Source organism: Pelophylax lessonae (assembly GCF_965119305.1).
Source record: "Pelophylax lessonae genome assembly, chromosome: 6".
NCBI classification, from domain to species: domain Eukaryota; kingdom Metazoa; phylum Chordata; class Amphibia; order Anura; family Ranidae; genus Pelophylax; species Pelophylax lessonae.
In genome coordinates, this window is record NC_138773.1 from 228576532 (window position 1) to 228603906 (window position 27375).

The 27375-nt window shown below is 41.2% G+C and overlaps 1 protein-coding gene across 1 annotated transcript in view; it reads left to right on the plus strand.

The window, feature by feature from the left end:
* TRPM8 (transient receptor potential cation channel subfamily M member 8) overlaps positions 1–27375 on the plus strand; it is a 95209-nt gene that overhangs the window by 9870 nt on the left and 57964 nt on the right. Inside the window, exons 5-10 of the mRNA XM_082260867.1 lie at positions 8075–8252; positions 9360–9532; positions 9810–9984; positions 11634–11701; positions 17162–17362; positions 27239–27341. Coding sequence (XP_082116993.1) covers positions 8075–8252; positions 9360–9532; positions 9810–9984; positions 11634–11701; positions 17162–17362; positions 27239–27341 — 898 coding nt within the window. The remainder of the gene's footprint in view (positions 1–8074; positions 8253–9359; positions 9533–9809; positions 9985–11633; positions 11702–17161; positions 17363–27238; positions 27342–27375) is intronic.

A 27375-nucleotide genomic window follows, 5' to 3' on the forward strand; every position in this document is an offset into this window, starting at 1 on the left:
TATGTTTCCTTAAAAAAATAACTTGCCTATGGCATTAGATTGAGCTAATGCCTGAGCCATTATGTTAACACCTGGGTTGGCTACCTTGTTTAGAAGAATGACATTGTGTGGGGAAGTTGCTGGGATATATTTAAGAGAGCATTTTTTTTTTTTGGTTCATGCACAATCAATGCTCAAATGCACAAAACAGTCTGCTTGGTAACATCATTTAAAAAAAAAACAAACCTAATATTCTAAACAAATGTGTAAATGAAAGGACACATAAACCCTATATGTAGATAATCATCCATTTATTCTGTGCATCTCCAATAAGACCAGTTGATATTTTTTCCAATTTCTATTTGTAATCAATGTTTTTCTTGCAATCTTTAACATCTACAATCAAAAAAAATGCATCATAAAATCATTTTTTTTTTTTATAGCAAGACATTTTTATATTTTTAACTATAAGGTATCTCTATTACGTTGTATTACTGTGTAGTGCTACCCCCGAAAGGGGTAAAATTTGAACTGGTTCTTTCCCAGACAGTGCAGAGGCCACCAATCATTAAAGCAGCAGTCCATTCACCACCGCCTCCAAAAAACAGCCCAGGTGTTGTAGTTAATTGCTTGTAGAACTTGGGATGAAAGAACTAAAACCCTGTAAGGGCTGTCGCAAAAAAGAGCTGCTGCTGCTTTAAAACAACACACAGTCACTTGTACCTTGAGCTCTAGTCTATTCTCACAATGTCTTTCCAAGACAGCTGAAGTCCCCAGTTTCAACTACAGTATTAAGTTCCTAGCTTCCATCAGACACTCTTCAGTGAGGGAGGGGTTAATACTCACAATTGTCTTGGAAATTAATATAAATAAATAACTCCATTGCGCTAATAAGTGCACTTTTGGATATTAATATAAGCCAAGCGCAATCAATCCCATTGTTCTAAAAAGCACAGTTCTCAGCTCTTTTGTATCAGGTAATTGAGCGCTCTCCGCAATCCCCAGGAATACAGACAAAGGTTATTATCACCTTAGATGCTCACAAGAAATGTCCTGTTTCAGACAGGAAATATATATATATATTTTTTTATGAGACAAAGGAACAATCAACAGGAAGTTATGACTATACTACATCAGCCAATCAGTTCCAAATGTACAGTCACGTAACACAAGTTACTCACATAGAATCAGCCAATGACACACTTGTATACATTCAAACGTACAATAGAAAAGGGGAAGTACACAAACGTGAATGAGCATAATAGAGTACACGGCTTCCCGACTAAAACTACTCAATGAAACCAGGGTGTAGAACCTGTGAACACTGCTCTGAGCAAATTCGCACATGCACACCTACCACTACTACTGGTGTGAATCCCATCCCATTTAGCAAAGCTTCAGAGAACAATGCCTAATCTGATTATACTACTGTTTCCATGTGAGGCTATCTGCAGGGTAAGAGCCATGCAGTTTCCACTATGGTGATCAGGGATAGTGGAAAGACATGAGCATGTATCCCTTCATAAAGACAGATAGATATCAAAACGATATTGACTCCGCACAGCAATACACATAGATCTATACCGGCAAACAGATCCGCGCCTAGCGCATAGAATGTTTGCTGGTGGAGATGTCTATGTAGAGCGAACGTGTCTACACATCTAAGGGAAGGTTATCACTGCCAGTAGTCTTTCCTCAATACCAGTTCGCCTGTACACGCTCTAAAGAGCATTTTGCAAGCAAAGCAACAACAGGAGCCATAATGACAATCTAAATAAAACACATCCTGAAAAATGTCCACACTAAGCCTAATAAAATTTCCACAACATACCCTCCTCTTTGTCATATGCTCCCTTGTGTCCCTCAATGAATCTTGATCTTCTTCTTCCAAATAAACAGACCAGCTCTTCTCATACATAAAAACAATCCATTTCAACAAGTTAAAAAGTTAAAAAGAAAGATAACGAAATCAGTGTTGACCCATAGACTCAAAAGAAAGCTAATGTTGACATGTAGGTTCCGTTCTTCAGGAGATGACTCAGAGGGAGGACATGAGGTGGTGGGTCATATTGATCGTCGGTCAGTTTGGAATCCTCAGCATCTGGTGCATAGGTTGGATTTCAGGGAGTCTCGTCTCAGCAATTAGGATGTGGTTGTCTGCTCGGGCTTTGGTGACTCGATCGATCAGGCAACAGGAAAATCTCACCACGCCATATAGAAGGAATAGAAAATAGAAACAAAAACAACATAAGTATATATACTCCTATTTTCTTCAAATAAGATCCAATGGAGAACAAGAAATCCCCCAAAACTTCCCAAAAGCCTTAAAAGGATTCCAACCTTCACTAGCTATAGCTCTGGCTCTGCCTTGCAGGGAAGTAACCTTATCCATATGGGCCTGAACCTTGTCACTGGCATCTGCTATTCACAGGAACCCCCCTTGGAAGAGAACAGATAATCAAGTGGCATCATTTGCTGCAGTACAAGAGTCTTTATTTGTCATTGCTCCTGAGTAATCTCCCTTACTGCTTCAACTGTCTCATTGAACATCTCATCCACAATAGACGAGAAATTGTTCAATCGCTTCATAAATTCAATCCCCCACCCGGTCCAAGCTGGGAACCATGCTCAGGCTTGGTTGTGGTTGGAGAACCCCCAAACCCTATGATGGACCTTTTGGAGCTCTCTTTGCAGGGATTGCACATACCCCGTTAGCTGAGAATTTAAAGATGACAACTGCTGAGGAAAGTATAATCCAGTCTTTGGTTGGCTCCCAAACAAATCCTTGTAGGGTGATAACAAATGGGGCTGCCCAGGGGCATACCTGATGGAGTAGAGAGCTATAGGGAGACATTCAGGCCATGGTTTTCCATTATCAGCTATATTTTTTGAGATTCTGTTCTTAATGTTCCCATTTAGCCATTCAACCCTACTTCTACTTTAGGGATGATAGGGGTATGTAATCCCTGGTTGATGTGAAGAGCCTTACATACCTCTGCAAAGATCTGACCGGTGAAGTGGGATCCGCGATCCCACTTGATTGTTTCAAGTAGACCCCAGCAACTTACCAATCGGGGTGAAATACTGTACCTGTAACCATTGAGAAAGAGGTTCTTAGCGTCTGGGATGGGAGTCTCCTTCACTGGACTGAAAGCCGCTATTTCCCATTCCATCAAAGAAAGTCATGTTGCTCCTTAACGTGTTATCCTACTAGGTTGAAAAATTGGTTAGAGGTTGAGAGATTAGTAGTATTAGTTTGAAAGTTTTGAAAATTGTCATTTTTCACGCCATATCCCCCCCCCCCCCTCTCTTCCTCCTCAATAACAGGAAGAAGAGATGCTGGGTTCAAAATGGTGCATCGTCTTAGAGTCAAGTTAGTAGGTGTTAGGAGAGCCACTTCGTACTTAGCCACTCTTGCAGCAGAAAGGTGTTTGTGATGTTAATTTGCAAAGGGGTTTGGAATTAGGGACCAAGTCTCTGCAGTATTTGACAAGTCAGAGAATGGATCTCAATTGCCGAGTGTTCTCAGGTCTCTGGATTTCTTTCAAGGTCTCTACTCTCTGGGTGGTTAGATGTTGGGTACCCTGAGATGTGCAATGTAACTTTCTCTTTGCAAAACTGAAATGTTCTGGTTCAGAGCCCTTAAATCATGTTCCAATCGGTATGTTGTTTCCTTGCCTTTAGCTATCTTTTTAGCCACTGGCAACATGTTTCAGAAACACGTATTTATTTAGGGCAAAAATCCTTCTAATATGTTATGTTACTTACTAAAAAACAAAAAACAGAGTGAATGCTGCTTTCACTCTTCTACTTCTCTCTTCTAACTTAATCAGGAAATGCAAGGAGCATGCAGTCTTTTTAATCAATTACATATGTTGCCAATTTGAACTGATAATAAAAGTACAAAAAGAAAAAACCATAAGAGAAACCCCAAACATAGGCTTTACCAGGCAACGCTTTTTCAGGTGGGCTAAAACTATACACACTACAAAAAGAATTTGGATTTATTTTCCACCTGACCTAAAAAATTTACCAAATCGTAAAAGCTTATCCTTGAAAACACAAAAATACATCAAGGTCCTCCATAATGTCCCATATACTAAGGTCAAATCTCTGGCTAAATCTTAATTTAGGCAAAAAAAACATTAACCAGACAAACTCATACCACACATTCAACCCTTGAAGGGTTATTAACAAAAGAGTGGTGCACCCCGTGTGGTATCTTTGCATAAATAAAGCCACCTCCATTTCTAGCTCTTTCAGTTGCTCCATAAACTGACACCTTTCTCGCTTTAGCTAACTATTCACTGAGGGAGAGAGAGACAGTGTGAGGAGATGAATTATTAGCAGAATAAATGTTTGTGCAGTTAGATGAAGAAGCTGGAGAAAGAGGAGTAGTGATAGTGGAGTCATTTATAATAGGAGATTCAGGAGAGACAGTGGTAGTTACAGTATTAGTTGATTTGGCTTGTCTCAGCAGAGTTAGCCCAGAGAGAGCTTCCTCCGCTTCCCTTACCGGATCACCAGACTCAGTTAACCCCCCGGGCCAAGTATACATAATGTGGTTCTTCCCGGATTGAAACCACCTTCTGTACACCTTGCCGATTTACCATTATAGACTTTTGAAGCCACAATTGCGTATTTTTGTTGCCTGGAATCTGGTTCCATACTTGGTGAGGAGTTTCTCCCATCTCCAGGTATCAAAGGTACCTTTTGCCACTGTTTAAGGGGTCCTATGGCTCAAACCCCAAACTCAGACCTCATGTACTGCAAAGCTGTTTGGCAGGGTATGAGGCCTCTTTTTTCCTCCCTAACATGGACGGCCCATTGCCCATGATGACTCGAATCGGCTTTAATACAGTGGCCCTGCGTCCAGTGGCACCCTTGCACCAATCTTTTAGAATCAGTACCGCCCGGTGACTATTAAGCACCTTAATGACCACATTCCCCAACTCCGATTATTTAACACGGCCATACGTGGGTGGGTTTAGAATCTACTCCTTCACATTGTATGCTAAAACACACATGTCGCAATCTCCCGTTTCACTTGGTCCAGGCCCAAAGTACACACGTTCGTTTTAACCTACTCCGTGTTGCCAAACAACCCCGTGAGCACCATGGAATCCTCCCCTATACAAACCTTTGTGACTTCTATCTATTCCTAGATGTAACAAAACTATTGGGGATGCCAGTTACCGTCCACTCAGAGAATGTACAATGTCTGTACCCAAAACCCAAATTCCAGCACAGAAAGTACTATTTCCACAAAATAACCACAAATCAGCACAAAACTAAAATGATTCTACCTGAAAAATGAATCCAGTGTACAAACGAATTAGTTACACTCAACACTGAATTCCACTGCCAAAGACAAATGAGCTATATAAAACAAACAAAAGAAACAGAAAACCCTATACAAAAGCAAAAATAACTATAGCCAACAAACAAATATTAAACACAAAACAGGTTTCACTAAACACTGAAATTCAATTAAAAATGAATTAGTTCTACTGAAAACTGGATTTCCTGCCAAAAACTGCCGCAAACCAATAGTAATACCAGTTTTCAGTTAAAAGTGGAATAACTATACCAAAACTGATATTCAGTACAAAAAAAAAACCCTGCAATAGTTGTACTAAAAGTTGCCTTTCAGTACAAAAATACAGAAATAGTTATAATATAAATGTACTACAAGCAAAACGGTGGCAGAACAAAAACAAAATGGTGGCACAGCCACATGAGTTTCAGTGAAGAAACAAAATGGTGGCGCTGAAAACCAGCAAAAACAAAAAGTGACGGTCAGCCAGAATTGAAATTCAGTGTAGACAACAAAATATCTTCGCTGAATACTAAACTTCAGTCCAAAAGCAGAATAACACCACTTAGAACCGAAATTCAGCACAAAACCAAGATAACTGGATCAATTTTGCTATACACACTGATTTTTAACCTAAAAACTGAACAATTTCAACTCAGGGATGAATCAGTCTAACAATAGAATATTTCTGCCAGGTAATCTACATGAACCGATATTCTATTATTAGGAAACCAACATTGCTCCATGGGGCTGTAAGAACTTATCATGCCTAGTAAAATATATTTACAGGAAAATGATGTACTTACAAGACTGCCTCCTGTCTCTCAATAGACAAAAGTCTCAGCCTGGTGCCTTCAAAGCCAAATGTTAGGCATTGTAATTAAGATTCCCCCTTTTGTGTGTAAGGCTGCTGACCAGACATTGTGTCTCCATACAAATCCCACTTTACAGTAAAACACTGACAAAAACGTTTAACATACTATATGCTGTACAAAAAACAAAAACCCTTTATACTATATTGACTGGGAGCATACAGAGGACAATCCATATAGGTTTTTCCCCAAATCAGTACTGTATACCCACCCCGAGTTACAAATATTAAAAACACAAAATAAATCCCGTAGTTATACAAAAGAGGAGAATGCAACGTTCTTCTATTGAGTTTACCTTATGCAGCGGACAGAGAAAACAAATCCTGGTCTCAAGGCAACAAAAAATGTCAAATTCTGAAATAAAGTTTGTCTTACTAAATGGCCGGTCTTTTTGTTGCATTGGACCCAAACTCGTCTTCCCCCTCTCGGTCAGCTGTAAAAGAAATTCTGTTGGCTCCTTACCTAGGCTTGCCATCTATCTTGGAAATTAATATTCGCTTGATGCACAAATAACTCAGTTGCACTAATAAGTGCACTTTTGGATATTATTATATGCCAAGTGCAGTCAATCCCATTGTGCTAAAAAGCACAACTCTCAGCTCTTTTGTATAAGGTAATTGAGCGCTCTCCGCAAGCCCCAGGAATACAGACAAAGGCTGTTATCACCTTAGATGCTCACAAGAAATGTCCTGTCTCAGACATAAAATCAGCCAATGTCACACTTGTATATATTTAAATGTACAATAGAAAAGGGGAAGTACACAAACGTGAACTAACAGAATAGAGTGCAAGGCTTCCCGCCTTAAACTACACAATGAAACCGGCGTGCAGAACCGTGAACAGTACTCCGATCAAACTCGCGGATGTACTCCCACCACTACTACTGGTGTGAATCCCATTTAGTAAAGCTTCAGAATACAATGTCTAATCAGATTATACTACTGTTCCCATAGACTTTGAAGCTATCTGCAGGGAAAGAGCCATGCGGTTTCCGCTATGGTTATTAGGTACAGTAGAAAGACATGGGTGTGTATCCCTTCATAAAGGCAAATTGATATCAAAACGATATTGACTCCACACAGTAATACACATAGATCTCTACCGGCAAACAGATCCGCGCATAGCGCATGGAATGTTCGCCGGCGGAGATGTTTATGTGGATCGAACGAGTCTGCACATCTAAGGGAAGGCTTTCACAGCCAGTAGTCTTTCCTCAATGCCGGTTTGCCAGTACACGCTCTAAAGAGCGTATTGCAAGCAAACTGACAACAGGAGCCATGATGACGATCTAAATAAAACACATCCTGAAAAATGTCCTGGCACTCTTCTGTGATTCCTCCAGACCAGATTCTTAGATGGGACTGCTTGGTTAACTCCAAAATTGATTAGGAATAGGACCTCCAGCTTTGTCACAGCCGAGACCTCAATGAAAATCAGCAAGATTCAGCAAAAGCTGTCTCAGAGGGGCAGAGCCCCCAAGGCTGTGGGACTTCTCCAGAAGGACAAGAACAAGAACAAGGCTGTTCCAGACCTCAGACTATTTATGTTATCCTCCAGCCACCTACTGGGAACATCTCCCCAGGGACTGGCTGCAAAACCATACATATTCAAGCTGCCCATTTGATTTTCTAAGCCCTCTATGTTCTGAAAGCCTCCAGAATGCAGGATGAAGCAAACAAACCTGCAGCCTGTGAAATCTAGAACAGAACAGCCAAAAGAAATAAATAGCTGCTGCTGAGGAGCCAAAAAGAACTACATTTGCCCATCATCCTAGCAACCTATCTAGGAGGGTACTAAAACTGTAACATATTTTGTTATTATTCTTATTGATTATTTACAGATATCAGACATTTGCAGATACTGTTCTTTCAGGCATAGTTGTTCACTGTGAATCTTCTCATTTTAGTATATTCGCTTGTCCCGGGACACAACACCAGAGACATTGTATGAGCTCATGACAAAATACTGGCAGCTTAAAACACCAAACCTCATCATATCTGTGACGGGAGGTGCCAAAAACTTCTCCCTGAAACCAAGAATGCGGAAGATCTTTAGCCGTCTAATCTACATTGCACAAACCAAAGGTAATTTGGGAAACCCCAATCGCATTTGTGTGGGATAAGGAAGGATCAAGAGCAAAATATTATTGCAGCCTTCATGCAGAATAAAATAAAGTGTGAGTTTGTATTAAGAAATGAGACCACCGGAAAACAAGAAATTTTACAGAATAGATCAGAATGATCAGACAGGGAGCAACTAACTTGCAATTTATTGAGCAGGTACAAAGTTAGAAACAATATTGTTAAATTGGTTCATGATGGCTAAAGACATACATACACTGCAGAATAATGAAAGCTGCGCAAAAATGGACTCTATACAGTAATGTCTCTGCAACTCTGGGTAACATTGCTCTACAGCATAGCCTCTTTAACAAAAGAGAGTCAAGAAGAAAATCACTACTTTTGTAAAACAGTTCAGAGCACAGCTATTTGTGATAAACCACATCAACAGCATTCCCCTCCGTGAAGTTCAAGAAAAACTGGTGAATAGCTGCAGAAATCCAAGGCCCAAGTTCAATGGGCTATCTCATTGGAACTGCAGTACTCTGGTACTAATTGGGGAGGGGTTACCCACAGTTGCTGAGTCTTCTGTGGAAACTGTGTGCAATTAGGCTCAACTGCCTGCATGCTGGTTCTGATAGTAGAGGCCTTTCACCTGGCTGCAGATCCCCTGCCTGGGTGCTTCTGCCTCATCAGTTGTGGCTTCCCCTTTGTTGCTGAGGGAGACAAGCTAAATAATTTATTGTCCGAGTGTGTCCAGGAACCGTTGGAACCAGAGCTGTGGTTAAAATAAGTTTAAAGGGTCTGCATCTGTATCTAAACATCAGAAGTAAATGGGCACTCCGTCACAGAAATATTACAACCAAATTGCCTGGACTGGCTTAAATTTGCATATATCTAGAACCTACATGTATGATGGGGAAAACTGCCTTTGTTGTTTGTAGCGACCAGTCAGATTCCACTTTCGCCAAATGGAGTAAAAAAAGTAAAAAGAGAAGTATGATTAGTTGGAAGACAATTTCTTGAGGTCTTTTATATTGTGTTTAATTATTGTGTTACGGTGTTGGTAGAGGAGGTTTACTTTAAGATGCAAGTCTTTATGTTAAATTTATTTCCTTTTCCCACACTTAGGAGCCTGGATATTTACAGGTGGAACTCACTATGGTCTTATGAAGTACATAGGAGAAGTGGTTAGAGATAACACCATAAGCCGGAGCTCAGAAGAAAAAGTAGTGGCTATTGGTATCGCAGCCTGGGGCATGATCTCTAACCGGGACACACTGATCCGAACGTCCTCAACGGAGGTGAGTGAATTTAAATTTACTTTATTCTAAATTATTTTGGAGCTAGGGGTGCTAATATATTGACATCCTGTACAGAATTCAGCTGCTGTGCATGAAGTCAACAAAATGTTCCTGCTTTAAATGTATAAGTGAATGTGAAGTAAAGTGCTATTTTGACCTGAATTATATTGAAAACTCCTTTGTATGTCCATCAAAAGAATGCCAGAAGTTAGTGTTATTATTATGCTTAACTGTACTTATATTATATTCTTTGGGTAATCTGTATCCTCTGTGACAGGGAAATTATGTGGCTCACTACGTCATAGAGGAGCAGAAGCGGGATCCCCTCTACTGCCTAGACAACAATCACACACATCTGATTCTGGTGGATAATGGCACCAATGGACATCCAAGTGTTGAGGGTGATCTTAGAGCTTCGTTGGAGAAGTATATCTCCGAGTTAAATGTGCCTGGTACAGGATTTATCTTCCTAAGGGTCATTTCACTAAAGTATAATGTATGTAGTGTTTTTTATTAGACTGCCTTACATGGCTAGATTTTCTCTTGTTCAGCCTTTGGGAAAAATTGCTTTCCCCATCCCCGCGAACAGTATGGACAGAGTAATCTCCACTGCCAACTATTGTATTTAGGCTGCAAGCACCACCTGCAACTGCCGGAATACAGTGGTGCTGCCAAACAGCGACTGCATCTGATAGGAAATTATTATTAGCAAATACAGATTACCGTATGACATTTCTAAAATAACTCATATAACTTTTTGAAGAATGCTAAACTTAATCTGTGTCCACTTTTGGGTATAGATGAGGTTGATCATCTTGGCCATTTTATAATGACTTGCCAAATCACCTCAATTTATAGGCAATTTGATTGGTTATAAACATGCCTGAATGTGCTAAACTAGCTTACATTGAACCATTTAGTTCTACAGCCTTCAGAAGATTTTCCATAGGCAAGTAAAATCAACTTTTTTTTAACATTGAGAGACCCTTAAATAATTTTCAGATCTCAGGTAACTCCTGCCAATTAACCCCTTAATGACCAGCCCATTTTTTATGTTACTTTAACTGACATTGATGTCCTTTTTTGCCACAAATAGAGCTTTCTTTTGGTAACATTTGATCACCTCTGCAATTTTTATTTTTTGCACTATAAACAAAAAAGCCTGAGAGTTCTGAAAAAAAAACAAAAAAAAAAAAAAAAACAAAACAATATTTCTACTTCCTGCTATAAAACATTCCCAATAAAACAAAAAAAAAAAAAAAAAAACATGTTTTCATCATTTTAGGCCAATATGTATTCTGCTACATATTTCTGGTATAAGAAATCCCAAAGAGTGTATATTAATTGGTTTGCGCAAAAGTTATCGCGTCTACAAACTAGGGTAAAGATATACTGTATATATTTTTTTATTTATTCATATATTTATTTTTACTAGTAATGGTGGCCACCAGCGATTTTTAGCAGGACTGCGACATTGCGGCGGACAGATCGGACACCTAACTGACATTTTTGACACTTTTGGGGGGACCAATGACATTTCTACAGTAATTAGTGCTAAACATATGCACTGTTACTGTACTAATGACACTGGCAGGGAAGGGGTTACCACAAGGGGAGATCAAAGGGTTAAATGTGTCCCTAGGGGGGCTTCTTTTGTGGCCAATCAGCACATGCCCGCGCCTCTGACGGCACGCGCGTGCCCCCACTAAACAACATACAGGTACGTCGTTTTGCTGGACAGAGCCGACCTGCCGTAGTATAAGTATGGCGGCTGGTTGGCAAGTAGTTAAAAAGCTCATAGAACATTAGTGTAGTGGTCTGTGGGAAGAATGCTTCTGACATTGGTGGTCACTGGGAAGAGTATCCTTATTACAGAGAGCTGAAAAGATAATTGGTGTCAGTCACATCTGAGAGGCAGAAATAGCTAGGAGCCCTCAGCAACCTTTAGAGGAACCCTGATGGAGAAAATTATCTAACAAGACAGAATTAAATTGGTAAAACACACATACAACTGTACTGTGTTTTAGATTTGCTAAATGCGAAATACATCCTTTAAATACTGTATGTCATATAAAACATTTTTGTGCTTTGTCCTCTGCAGATTCCAATTATGGTGGGAAAATTCCTATTGTATGTTTTGCTCAGGGAGGTGGGAAGGACACACTGAAGGTGAGCTGAAATTGTACAAGCATTGCAAAAAATGTTTACTTATTCCCACTAGAAAAAGTTTAGCTATTTATCACAGATCACAAATTACCTGCGGTTGGTTATAATTTAATCTGACTAAAAAATAATTTCCTTCAAATACAGTATTTAAAACACTCTTGTCCCAACTGTTTATATTTGTAAGGGACAGTCTCAGGGTTGAACTGTCAAAAAAGACAGCCTTAGGGTCAACTTGGAGCAGTGGCGTACCAATAGGGGGGGCGGGGGGGCGGTCCGCCCCGGGTGCCACACATTAGGGGGGTGTCAGCGAGCACCAGGGTGACACCCGGGGCCGGCCGCCGGACTGCCTCCGCCGCTCGCTTATACAGGAGCGCAGAGGAGGAGAAGCTGTATAGCAGAGAATGGGAGAGAGACTCACTTCGCTCACGAGCCCTGCATACACTGCGGGAAATGCCGAAGTTGACTCTGCTAGATAATGAGAAGGCGATTGGTTGCTAGGACCGCCTAGCAACCAATCACCGGCTCATTAACCAGCACTGTAAACTTCGGCATTTCCCGCTGACCGCTGTGTATGCAGGGCTCGTGTCGAGCCTCTCTCCCATTCTCTGCTTTGAACAGTTCCTCCCTCTCTGCTCTCCTCCTCATAAGGTAAGGGGGCGAGGGGGGGGGGGGACAATTGTATTGTAAAGACAGTCGGGGGGGGGGAGGGGGTCTGCATTGTAGAGGGGGTCTGCACTGTAAAGGGGTTTTATTGGGGGGGGGGGTGTCTGCATTGTAGAGGGATTTTATTGGGGGGGTGTGTCTGCATTGTGGAGGGGTTTTATTGGGGGGGGGTGTGTCTGCATTGTAGAGGGGTTTTATTGGGGGGGGGGTCTGCATTGTAGAGGGGTTTTATTGGGGAGGGGGTCTGCATTGTAAAGGGGTTTTATTGGGGGGGTCTGCATTTTAGAGGGGTTCTATGGGGGGGGGGTTTGTATTGTAAAGGGTTCTATTGGGGGGGTTTGTATTGTAAAGGGGTACTATTGGGGGGTTTGTATTGTAAAGGGGTACTATTGGGGGGTTTGTATTGTAAAGGGGTACTATTGGGGGGTTTGTATTGTAAAGGGGTTCTATTGGGGGGTCTGCATTGTAAAGGGGTACTATTGGGGGTGTTTTTATGTAAAGGGGTTCTATTGGGGGTTTGCATTGTAGAGGGGTTCTATTGGGGGGTTTGTATTGTAAAGGGGTTCTATTGGCAGGGGCTTTGTATTGTTAAGGGGTTCTATTGGGGGGCTGTATAATTTAAAGGGTTCTATTGAGGGGGGGGGCAAGGGCTATGTCATGTAAAGGGTTCTATTGGGGGGGTGCGGAAACTGTGTAATGTAAGGGGTTCTTTTGGGGGGCAGGGGCTGTGTAATGTGAAGGGTTCCATGGGGGCTGTGTAATGTAAGGGGTTCTATTGGGGGACGGGGGCTGTATAATGGAAAAGGTTCTATGGGGGGCGGGAGCTGTGTAACATAAAGGTTTCCATGAGGGGGGTGTGGGCTGTGTAATGTAAAGGCTTCCAATGGGGGGGGCTGTGTAATGTAAAGGGTTCCAATGGGGGGGCTGTGTAATGTAAAGGGGTCCAGGGGTATGGGGGCTGTGTACTGTAAAGGGTTCCAATGGGGGGGCTGTGTAATGTAAAGGGTTCCAATGGGGGGGGCTGTGTAATGTAAAGGGGTCCAGGGGTACGGGGCTGTGTAATGTAAAGGGTTCCAATGGGGGGGGCTGTGTAATGTAAAGGGTTCCAATGGGGGGGCTGTGTAATGTAAAGGGGTCCAGGGGTACGGCGGCTGTGTAATGTAAAGGGTTCCAATGGGGGGCTGTGTAATGTAAAGGGGTCCAGGGGTACGGGGGCTGTGTAATATAAAGGGTTCCAATTGGGGGGCTGTGTAATGTAAAGGGGTCCAGGGGTACGGGGGCTGTGTAATGTAAAGGGTTCCAATGGGGGGGCTGTGTAATGTAAAGGGGTCCAGGGGTACGGGGGCTGTGTAATGTAAAGGGGGTCTTCCTACATTTTACTCGCAGTTATTACTGCAGTCCTATAGATTTTTTTTCTGCATTTTCTGAAAGCGCACCAAAAGTCTTGCATGCTGCATCTTTGGCGCGCTTTCAAAAAACAGGAAAATAATTTTTTGGGGGGGGAGCGACACCATGGTTTACTGCACCAGGTGACACCAACCCTAGTGACACCACTGGCAGTAGCACACAGTAAGTATGCCACTGCCAGTTACATGTATTTCTGTCTGGCGCCTCAAGTCAATCGGCGCCGTTTTTGCAGAGGAGGAGGGGCCTGGTCGCCGGGTCAATGTGCGGTTCGTCGCCTGCACGCCAGTGGGGGGGGGGGGGGGTGCCAGATATAGGATCCGCCCCGGGTGCCAAATGCTCTAGGTACGCCCCTGACTTGGAGCATTGTTTGGATGGGTTGGGTGTAGAGGCTTATCTGTTTGAAATTGTGCTCTTAAGATGTTTTAAAATATGCATATACTATGCAAATATGCGTAACAATATATAGCTATAGCAAACCATGCAACTGCTATGGGGTCCAGCAGCAGAGAGATCCAACACTGTCTGGTGACATAATGATTTTGTGAGACAGCATGCATGTACAATTGTGGTATTTTTAATGAGAGATACGTATAAAGGAAATCTGTTATGAAAGAAACATTGGTGCTGCCATTGCTGTCTTCTTCATAAAGTGCTAGTTTCCTGACTGTTATATTGAACATTTTTCTTCTCTATCTTGAGTCGAAGAGTCTGCACTATGTAAAGAAGAACTCTGTTTTTCAACAGACTGTTGACATCAGTTCTAGTTAATTCAAGTAAGAATAAGGCATAATGTTAATACTCAATTGAATTTTTAGGATACTGTATAGAAGGGCTCTTGTTCTTTGTGGGAAAGCAGTGGTCTCTCCACAAAGGTCCAATATGCCCTCCTGCTGAGGTAGAGCCAGAGCTTTACAATCAACAGGGGGCTTAAACATTACTGCTGAGTAAGACCTAAGAGCTTTAGGTCTTGCTCAGTAGGTGGCATGTCAGACCTTCTCAGAGATACCACTGCTTCCACATAGACAGCAAGGGTCTTTCAGGCAAGGAACAGGCATTTCCACTCAGGCTGAGGCAGCTGTCTAAAGAAATCAAACTGTAAGCTTTTGCACACCCATTGTTTTGCTACACCTGCGATAAATTCAGATGATTTAAACTAAAATTGCAGTTGGGCTTTAACATAACATGCAAGCTAAGCAAAATTAAAGTGGTTGTAAAGTCTCCTGTTTTTTTTTTTTCAATAAAAATAACAAACATGTTATACCTACCTGCTTTGTGCAGTTGGTTTTGCACAGAGCATCCCAGATCCTCCTCTTCTCATGTCCCTCTTCGGCTCTCCTGGCCCCTCCCTCCCTTTGAGTGCCCCCACAGCAAGCATCTTGCTATGGGGGCACCAAAGCCAAGTCACAGCTCCATGTATCTATTCAGACACAGAACTGCAGTTCGGCCCTGCCCCCCTCTCTCTGACTAACTGACTTTGATTGACAGCAGCAGGAGCCAATGGCGCCACTGCTGTGTCTTAGCCAATAGGGAGGGGAGTCCTGGGCAGCTGAGACAGTTGTGGACATCGCTGGCTCGATAGAGGAGTTCATTGAAGCAGTAGGGGGGCTGAGGGGGGCTGCTGCACACAGAAGGTTTTTTATCTTAATGCATAGAATGCATTAAGATAAAAAAAAACTTCTAACTTTACAACCACTTTAAGGAAAATACAACAAAAGAACACCAGAAGACTACCATTATTAATCTAGGATTTTGCCTGTGATTCCAAATTGCACTGCAATCCTGTCAAAAGGTGCCAAATGTGTTTGGTTGCCATTTATTTTTAAAGGCACCTCAAATGCTGTGCACTTTTGTCGCATTTGTCGTGTGACAGAATCGCCAGGCAATTGCAGCAAACCACATGGCTCGAAGCTCGTTGCCCAAAAGGGAGCAGGAGCTTTTTTTGGGTGACAAGCATTACGCGATGCAGTTTGCTGCAATTATCACTTGGCAATCGCAGCAAAACTGTCCCACGTTTGATGTGCCATTAAAAATAAAAGGCACTCGAACATGTGTGGTGTGTTTTGTCGAGGGGAGAAAAAAACGAGGGGAGAAAAATGTACGGAACACATCAAAAATGCACATGCAACAATGCATCCAAAACACATACAGACTGCATTTTTGTGGTGTTAGCCGACCCTAAATGCAAGACGTCTGGTTGTCATTGCAGCACACTCAGTGTTAGTGTAGGCAGAGGAACAGGGGTTACATTTTTTCTGGACTGTGCAGTACTCCCAGGCTGTGGCTCTGTTACCTCCCCCTGGCTTCTAGAACTCGCTGGATACTTCTATAACTTAGAAGGTGGAGGAACAGAGGCTGCAGAATTAATATTTATAGAGTTCCCACCACTCCCTGATGAGGCTAGGCTCAGTAGGTGAGGGAACAGTCCCATAAGTAGTCAGAAGCCTGGCAGTTGGGAACAGAGTCTAGGGTCCAGTCAACTGGAGGGGAACCGTGTGCTGGGGCTGGGGGGGGGGGCTGTGCCCTTGGACAGAAGCAATACAAGGAGAGAGAGAGAGGAAGAGAAAAGAAGCAGCTGGAAGTCTCACATCTTTTACCAAGCTCATCTAGGCTAGCTGAAGCTATCCTGGGAGCAAGGCCTAGTCTGTATAGCAGAGCGCCCATATAATAGCCTCTTGGATCCCAAAAACTACAAAAAGGGACTAATTGAGTAAGTTCCATTTCCCTTAGCCCAAGCCTATACAGCGAGGACAGTAAGGCTACAATACTTTACATGTCCAGGACATGTACAGCAGTAGTCAGGTGCTTTGGCATTCCTGCAATGAGCAGCATCTGTAGCTTCAGTTTGGAACATGTTTTTGTTATCTTAGCTGCACCATCACTCCCACAGGTAGACAGCACTGTTGAAGTCAGTTCTTAGCAGCCAGAGACATTAGCAAGTTCTTGAAGTGTATTTAAGTTCTTCATTTCTGGGCATTCCATGCATCCCTATTCCCTATCCAAGTTTTCCCCTAAATAAACAAAAACAAATGGCTCAAAACTGTCCAGAAAGTATGCAGATAAAGGCCTTTCATTGACTTTCCTGAACTTCTTACTTATTCTGATTCTGTGGTGTAAATATCAAAGAGAGCGTGTGTCAGCCAGACAACTAGAATAATCAGAAATGCCAGTGTTAGCAGCTCCCATACCCCCCCCCCCCCCCCTTGTCACAGGTTTACTTTCATTTACTCTAGCTGAAGGCTCTTTACTTTGTTGCTTTTTAATGCTACACCACAGGCACTGACTTTGTGATTTGTATATATTTTTCATTCTCAAAGGATTTTAACAAAATTGATAATAGAACTCCATTGAGAGCTGAATCATCTCTATGCCTAATTCCTTCTTGCTTTCAAACAGGCAATAAATACAGCAATCAAGAGTAAAATCCCATGTGTAGTGGTGGAGGGATCCGGGCAGACTGCTGATGTCATTGCCAGTTTAGTGGAAACTGAGGGCACTTCTTTAGCATCATCTGTCATTAAAGAGAGGCTAGTCCGATTCTTGCCTCGCACTATATCTCGATTGGCAGAAGAAGAGATGGAGACATGGATACGATGGGTACAGTATCTTACAATTTATTTTTATTTTCCTATTTTTTTTTCCAATTTTTTTTTAAATATAAAAATGAGATTGTGAGTTGTATTTGTTCAGGTGCTTTGTGATCCACCAATACTCTGTGCTCCAATGAGCATCATTTTGTACTTGACTGGTATGCATTTTTGTCAGTACATACTTAGGGCCTCATGGACAGAGTATGATTCCACTTCCAAATTAATTAGAGATAATGTGCAAATTTTACATCTTTTAATTGTCTATAGTTTCATTTACATTATTCTTTTGTTTAGTATAGAATGTATGTAGACTAGAGAATGTACAGTATGTAGATCTTGACCATAGGTCATAGGGTACTTCCTAAAGTTTGTCCTAGTCATCAAGTTTTAAAATGTGCCAATATTGAATCACTGAATGAAATATACATAAACCTAAGGGGCATATGTATAAAGCAGTGAATGTGACATTTAGAAAACATTCACAGGTATTTAATCATGCCCTATAATTTAATACTCATGCACCAGCATGGTTCACCTGCATTAAACATTCACTTCCTTATAAATATACCCCTACATTTTATTCACAAAAATTAAAATATTTGTTTAATGATGATGAAGGTTATACAGTCAGTTCCAGACTTTCCAAGATGATCCACTCCATAAGATACCCATAAAAAACCATTGGATTCAGAACATTTCTCAATGGACTTACAAAAGGTCTGTTCAACGTAATGTGATATTAAATAGGAAAGGCATAGAAAAGCCTAGGAAGTAATACTTTACCTTATAGAGTAGATTGTATACATCACCCACCTTCACATTTGCTTCTGGCTAATGAAACTATTTTCAATGCATTCATAAAGAAAGGAGTATATATTTCTTTGGCAAAAAAAGAAAGCAGTATTTTATTGTCTCAGACATTGAACAGCATGCTCAAGGGTCTATTTACATATGTTTGATGTGTTATTGCATGTTATATTGCACGCTAACATGTGTTGCATGTCTGAATGTGCATTGGCATGTGTTGCGGTAATGCGAGTTTCCAAAGTGCAAGAGTGTGAATCTGGCCTAAAGCTGGCCAAACACTGATAGGTTAATATTGTTCAGACTTCGAAGAAAACAAACCAATTCCTACATACACCCTAAACAGCATGGATGGATGAATCTCCCACTTCAGCTGTCTCTCAGGCGGCTGTTAACATACTTGTACAGCAGCTGCACCTGATTTGATGCACCTGCTTTTCGGCCAACAATTTTCCACCTCGCACATTGGATTTGCCAATCAAGTTATGTTGGATGGGAGGTGATTTTTCTCTAAAAGGAGAATCATATTTATTGTTTCAAGTAGAGATCAATGGAGATTCTGAAGTTCTAAACTAGAAATTCCAATTTACATTGATGTCTGACCAAAGTGTAAATTATATCTGTCCTTTCATACTGCTTCTGGAAAACATGATGACATTTTATAGAAATATGCGATAGGTCAGATGTAACTCCCATATATTATCTCCCATTATACTCAGTTGTCTTTTTTTCTCCTGAACTGGCTAAAAGCTGTACTACAGCTTCCAAAAAAAAAAAAAAACTGTGTACATGGAGTTCTTTTAATAATCACTTTTATATAAATGGATGAATATGTAATTAAGGTTTTAGTGGTCAGAGAGAAACTGCTTGTGTTCCTGTTATAGTACACATACTTCCTCTATTAAGATGGCGCATGAAGCTTTTAAAAGACAGACACACCACTCCATGTGTCTAATAAGTGTCCAAAATTCCATTTTAATATATATATATAGTACTCCAAATCATTACCCCATTTCTGCAATGGTCATATATTTTTATCATCCCCATGCTATTAGTGTAGAACTAAATAGCTATTACTAAGAATATATATTTATTAGCATGCATTTAGCTGTTGTTCACTTTTACCATTAAGTGCATCATCTGTGCTTATTGAACTGGAGTTGGGAACAGTTAAAGAATAGTCAACAGCTGGTATCTTGCTAGCCAGTAGGCTTCATAATGGATCATTAGTGATTACGGATAGTACTGCCCATTGAATTACATCATGAAAGGATCGCTTTTTTAACAAAAATTAAATTTAAAAGGAAAAATGATATATACTGTTTCAGAGAGTGCCACAGACCAACGACCAATACCAAAACAAAAAAAAAACAAAGTTACCTATAAAAGTAGTGAGACTACATCCCTCAGGGGTCTTCAAACTATGGCCCTCCAGTTGTTCAGGAACTACAATTCCCATCATGCCTAGTCATATCTGTGAATGTCAGAGTTTTACAATGCCTCATGGGATGTGTAGTTCCGCAACATCTTGAGGGCCGTAGTTTGAGGATCCCTGCGGTCAGTTTATTGCAAATAAATAAGAAGTACCTGGGTAAAAAGATATTACCCCTTATAAAAACATACCCCACCACTGTACTACATCCATTGGCAAAAGATTTAACAGATTAAAGTATTACCTGACAAATATTCTTTCGTCTGGAAAAAGGTGTAGCTTTATTGCATAGGGTTTAAGCTTGCCCCTCACATATTGATGCTTTATAAGGCTAATTACCCAGCGCCTTTTACTCAAATGCTTGTGGATGTACAGACATGAACTGAAAGGTCTCTTTCCTGGATGGGAAGAATTGCGTTGGTAAAAATGGCCGTTCTACCCAAATTGCTCTATTATTTTTTAAACTTTTACGATTTCTGGGCCGCTAGAAGCGATGCGGAATTTTCAAGCAAAAATCTTTAAACTCATTTGGGCAGGGCTTTTTTTCTCAGAGAATAGGTGCAGGAACTCCCACTTTATGACCCCTTTTCTCCACCCCTACCTACCTCCGAGTACTGTTCCTTGGTTCCACCCCCTACCCACCTCCCATTACTGCATTTTTAGAGAATACAGACCAAAGCATCATTTTCTGGTGATAATTCATTTGTATGGAATATGTTAATGATACCAACAAAAGCAGTAAAATAGATCCCCTGCAGCCAGTCACAATAGAGCCCCTTCTAGTAACAATATATCCTCTCCAACAGCAATGGACCACCCGATACAAACTCCCCTACTATAAATCCCCCAGCAACAATAGACCCCCGGCAGTAACAACAGATCTCCTACGGCCAGCATCAGTATATTCTCCAGCAGCCAGCAACAATAGACCCCTCCCTCAACAGTGGATCTCTTCCAGCAACAATTGACCCCCCTAGCAACAACAGATCCCCTCTGCAAAAATAGATTGCCTCCAGCCAGAAAAGATTCCCCAGCAGCCAGTAGCAATAACCCTGCAGCACACCCCAACACCCCTTACCATTGCATACAGTCAGTGCTGTAGGTGCCGGAACTGCGTTTCCCCCGAGTTCCTGCTGAAAAAAAGCCCTGCATTTGGGGAACTAAGGGTAGCAGACTGGCATGTTATATGCTCCCAAGGATTTGGCAGGTCTGGGAGTTCCAGATTTTCGTAAATGCTATGTGGCAGCACAGCTGACCCAAATGTGTCAATTACACTCTTCTGGACTGGATGTCTTTAGAGGCTTAACCCTCTACCTAATAGGTTGGTGCTTTGGCTTCCTTCCAGACATTGCAAAGCTCTTTTGAGCCCAACCCTTTTTCATTCCATAGGCTTATGGGACTCTTCTTGTAGGCGATGGCCCCTTCGCGCCCCCCATATCCCGGTTGCCCCCCTCATCAACAATCCCTTGTTTCTGCCAGGTGTACAATCTCATCAGTTTCGATGTGGATGGACAAGGGATTATATCAGATAGGCCAATTTTTTTATTATAAGGGCATATGCCTCTCCTCGTATTTTGTGCAGCATTTAGAGATGCCATCCTCCTGAAAGTTTTTTTGTTTACAACAAATTCTACATTACTTATGCTTTCTTCAAAAAATAAGTGCTGATCTTGCCATGCAAACAGTTTTTGAGGATAGATGTTTGCAAACCACATTGCAACGGGGGTGCATTTCAATGCTGTACAGACTATTTGTTGCTCCGTCCTCCAAATTGTCCTATCAACTGGCATGGGAAAAGGGTTTTAAATTAGACCCCGATGATGTGGATTGGCAAACCTGGAATGCTTGTATTTATAAGGGTATTATGAATATTACACTGACAGAGGCAAGCTTTAAGGTTTACTCTAGATGGTATTTAGTACCAGAACGCCTCTTAAACAGGTTTCCAGGTTCTTCATCCTCCAGGTTGTGGACAGGTGGGAACACCCCTTCATATTTGGTGAACATGCTCTAAGGTTATGTGGTTCTGGGGATGTGTCCACTCTTTCATATTTTTATTTTTGGTTACCACGGTAAATATTATGAGGGATGCTCGGATTGCGCTGTTGAACATTCCAGTAAATAACATCTGGAGACATACGCAGATTCTAATTTACTTTATATTTTTGGCCGTCAAAATAGCCAATTGCAACAGCTTGGAAGAGGCCTGTAGTTGACTTGACTCTGTTGAAGCGCAAATTGACTTTGTAATTTGACTTGTATTATGCTTTATGAAAAAATTGCGAGCATCCTATGGGATAAACAAACACGTTTTTAAAAGGTATGGAAGCCTTGGCTTTCTTATTTATAAGTACCAGATGTTTAATCACTTAAAAACCAAGCCTTTTCTGGTACTTTTTTTAACAAGTTTAAATTAGTATTTTTTGCTAGAAAATTACTTATAGCTCCCAAACATTTTATATATATATATATATATATATATATATATATTATCTCACAAAAATAGGTACACCCCTCACATTTTTGTAAATATTTTATTATATCTTTTCATGTGACAACACTGAAGAAATCACACTTTGCTACAATGTAAAGTAGTGAGTGTACAGCTTTTATAACAGAGTAAATTTGCTGTCTCCTCAAAATAACTCAACACACAGCCATTAATGTCTACACTGCTGGCAACAAAAGTGTGTACACCCCTAAGTGAAAATGTCCATTTTCCCTCCCTAGTGTCATGTAACTCAATAGTGTTAGATGTGTATGGGGAGCAGGTGTGTTAAATTTGGTGTTATCGCTCTCACTCTCTTATACTGGTCACTGGAAGTTCATCATGGCACCCCATGGCAAAGAACTCTCCAAGAATCTGAAAAAAAGAAATGTTTCTCTACATAAAGATGGCCTAGGCTATAAGAAGATTGCCAAGACCCTAAAACTGAGCTGCAGCACAGTGGCCAAGACCATACAGTGGTTTAACAGGACCGGTTCCACTCAGAACAGGCCTCGCCATGGGCGACCAAAGAAGTTGAGTGCACGTGCTCAGCGTCACATTGCTGCAGAGGTTTAAGGGGTGGGGGGTCAGCCTTTCAGTGCTCAGACCATACGCCGCACATTGCATCAAATTGGTCTGCATGGCTGTTGTCCCAGAAGGAAGCCTCACACAAGAAAGCCCGCAAACTGTTTGCTGAAGACAAGCAAACTAAGGACATGGATTACTGGAACCATGCCCTGTGGTCTGATGAGACCAAGATAAACTTATTTGGTTCAGATGGTGTCAAGCGTGTGTGGCGGCAACCAGGTGAGGAGTACAAAGACAAGTGTGTCTTGCCTAGAGTCAAGCATGGTGGTGGGAGTGTCATTGTCTGGGGCTACATGAGTGCTGCCAGCACTCGGGAGCTACATATGTATATGCCATAGTGAAAATTATGTATAAAATAGGTGCGCTAACAATGAATGAGTAAATAAATAAATCAACACAGTGATAAATAACAATCTTAAATATGGTGATATTCCAAGTGAGTAAATGAAATAAATCAAATGTCCAAAAGAACTCAAAAGTGACAAGTGATGAGACGTTGTGATCCTTGACTTATTAAATACAATAACTCATATGGTGATGTGAAATCACTGTGTTGATTTATTTATTTACTCATTCATTGTTAGCGCACCTATTTTATACATAATTTTCACTAAGGCACAGTTCAGGTTGCAGCTATCATTTATATCAGCGCACCCCTATTTTACACATATGTATATGCCAACATGTACTGTAAAATACCGAAGCAGAGCATGATCCGCTCCCTTTGGAGAACATGATAACGACCCCAAACACACCTCCAAGATGGCCACCGCCTTGCTAAAGAAGCTGAGAGTAAAGGTGATGGACTGGCCAAGCATGTCTCCAGACCTAAGCCCTATTGAGCATCTGTGGGGCATCCTCAAACGCAAGGTCTCTAACATCCACCAGCTCTGTGATGTCATCATGGAGGAGTGGAAGAGGACTCCGGTGGCAACCTGTGAAGCTCTGGTGAACTCCATGCCCAAGAGGGTTAAGGCAGTGCTGGAAAATAATAGTGGCCACACAAAATATTGACACTTTGGGCCCAATTTGGACATTTTTAGTTAGGGATGTACTCACTTTTGTTGCCAGCGGTTTAGACATAATTGGCTGTGTGTTGAGTTATTTTGAGGGGGCAGCAAATTTACACTGTTATACAAGCTGTACACTCACTACTTTACATTGTAGCAAAGTGTCATTTCTTCAGTGTTGTCACATGAAAAGATATAATAAAATATTTACAAAAATGTGAGGGGTGTACTCACTTTTGTGACATACTGTGTATATATATATATATATACATATATATATATATAGTTATATATATATAGTTATATATATATATTTTAGCAGAGACCCTAGGGAATAAAATGGTGATTGTTGCAATTTTTTTATTACACACAGTATTTGCGCAGCGTTTTTTTAAACGCAATTTTTTGGGGAAAAATACATTTTAATCAATTAAAAAGACAAAACACATATACTCCAATTTTTTTGTATAATGTAAAAAATGATGAAGTTAAGCCAAGTAAATAGATGCCTAACATGTCACGCTTTAAAATTGTGCACGCTTGAGGCATGGTGACCAACTACAGTATTTAAAAATCTCCATAGGCAATGCTTTAAATGCATTTACAGGTTACCTGTTTAGAGTTACAGAGGAGGTCTAGCGCTAGAATTATTGCTCGCAATCTATTGTTTGTGGCTATACCTCACATATGTGGTGCAAACACCGTTTACATATGTGTGCACAACTTAAAGCGGTTGTATCCTCACAACATTAAAAAACAAAACAAAAAAAACCCCTGCAAGACAAAGGCATAATGAGCTAGTATGCATCGCATACTAGCTCATTATGAAATGCTTACCTTAGAACAAAGCCCCGACACGGTCGCCCGGACAAGGCTGAGGGAGCTGTCATGTTCCGCTCGGAGTCTCTTCCGGGTTCGGCGGCTCCGGCGAGTGGCTGGAGCCGCGATGACGTCATTCCCGCGCATGCGCGCAGGAGTTTTCTTTCCGGACCTTCAGAGCGCATGCACCGTTGCTGTCAGCGGCTGCATGCAGGGCGAATATCTCCTAAACCGTGCAGGTTTAGGAGATATTCATTTTACCTACAGGTAAGCTTTATTATAGGCTTACCTGTAGGTAAAAGTTTAATGGCAGAGTATACTTCCGCTTTAAGTATGCGTTTACTTCTGCCCGCAAGCACGGAGGGATGGGGCTGCTTTAAATTTTTTTTCTTATTTATTTTATTTTTTCTATTACACTGTCCCTTTAATTTATTTAATCACTTTTTTTCCTATTAAAAGAAATATAAACATAAAAAAAAATATATATAATATAATATATTACTAACAGCGCAATGTCTCAAAGAATGTAATAGGGATACTATCCCTACAAGCTAAAAAACTAAGGGGATAGGAGTGCTATCTCTACTAGCCAAACCAACAGAGGGGTAGGTATAATAAACTAGAGTGCATATCAGAACTGTGATGTTCATATGAGATATACCATAGAATATGCCAAATGCTATTCGCATAAATCATATAAGGTGCAACCCCAAATATAAAGTGCATATAATACAGTGCATACCGTGATTAATCAAATACCTGCATCAAGAAGCAATGCATGAAGTGCTCATAAGACCGTGCATCAATATTTTTGAAATACAAATGATAAACAATATAGAAAAAATATTATAAGAGTTAGAGCCGGTTCACATTAGCGCGACACGACTCCTTACTACTTCGGGAGGCGACTTGTCAGTCCCGTGCACCACAACTTCGGAGCGACTTGCAAGGACTTCACATAATGGAAGTCTATGCGAGTCGCTCCGAGGTCGCCCCGAAATAGTACAGGACCCTTTTTCTAAGTCGGAGCGACTTGTGTCGCTCCTATTAGAACGGCTCCTGTAGCGGTCAATGGACCGCAAGGGAGCGCGACTTGTCAGGCTGACAAGTCGCCTGACAAGTCGCGCTAATGTGAACCGAGTCTTAAAGAATGATCAAAATTATTATGACCATAAAATAGTGTTTTGTGTCCTGATAACAAAGTGTCCAAAAGAGTCCAAGGTAAATATAATGTTGGCGGGTTTAGTATAAAACCGAAAAGGAATCTCCTCTATAACATGGAATGGTGAAGTAGACCTTCCAATCACTATTTGTGCAGATATATGCAATGGTGGTGTCACCCCTCCGTGCACGTGACGTATGGTAGAAATGCAAACTTATCGGAAGGTGTTGACCCCCCAGTGCCGTACGGCAAGTGGGTCAATAAGGCTTAGCATAAGTATCCAGAAGTGGATCCCCTCCGTCCATACCTGGATGGTCCTGGATGGTCCTAGCAGCAAGCAAGCGGGGGTAAAAAAAATCGCACTCCTCATGGTGTAGTAAAAATAATAGCAAAGTTTATTTAAAATAGTCATAAAATAAAAAATAAACGTTGATGGTACAGCAGAAAAACAGTGCAGTAAAGACCCGCTAAAAGCACACTTGTCCAGATGGGAAGCCGGCTTATGCTGCTGACACTCAGCTCACCGCTACACAGAGCTTCCTGGAGTGTGTGTTAGCTTGCAGTCCAATGCTACGTGCGTTCCAGCTTGACATGTTTCGTCATCAAGTAACTGACGTCTTCGAAAGCTGGACTCACATCGCCTCTGCACACATTAAGTATCGGAACCCCACTCCCCCTGCCTCCCACAAATCAGGAACTGCACCAATCAGACCAGCCTCGCGGCACCTTTCATATGCTTACAAGGGGATGTCTTTAAAAACAGAGATGGCCAACACGTATACCTTTCTTAATGTGTATAAAGTGTATTCCGGTACTTCATGGTAGTCTCACCTAACCATGCATTATGCCAGATCTTATGTTGAGGAATTAAAAATAATAGATAGATTAGTAAATGATGAGAAGCAGGTGAGTGCTTAAAACTTATTATGGAAAAAATATATATATCCGGTGCAGGCGCGTCATCCCTGGCCCTGCACCATGCCCAGAAGCTGTTCAGCAGGGAATAACGTGCCTGCACCTGAAGTGACGAGCAGGGCTGGTGATGGCGCATTGACTCCTGGGAGCGATGACGCTCAGCTCCCAGGAGTCAATGCAAGAAGGAAGTAACGGCATGGGCCGCGGCCGCAGAGGGAGGAAGTGGAAGGAAAGTAAGTATATTTTCTTCAAAAACAAGGTAAGTGAATAAAAAAAAAAATTTGTCATTATCCAATTATTTTCAGGTAATGTACAGCAAGCGGATGGGGCCAAGTTCATTTTGAGGCTGGAACTCTGCTTTATGAGGGTCATTTCTATTGATCAACAAATACAGTGCAATTAACAACTTTGCACAATAGCTCATAATAATTTCCCAGCAACGTCGTTTTTTATTAGATTACTACACTGAATTGCTGAAAACTAATATTGGCTTGTACAGTAACTATAAATTTACATTATGCCATTCAAACGAAGTAATCATTAAATGTGGATAACTGAAAATAATTTTTTCTGAATGCAACAGAGGTAAACAGTAAAGAAACTAACCAACTACTGTATGATTCAAAAATAAAGACGTGGTATGGATTATTGCTGTACCTTTGCAGATAAAAGAAATAATGGAACACCTCCATCTTCTGACTGTAATTAAGATTGAGCAGGCTGGAGATGAAATAGTAAGCAACGCTATTTGTTATGCTCTATACAAAGGTAAGTGGGCAATACCATGATTTACAGTATGCTA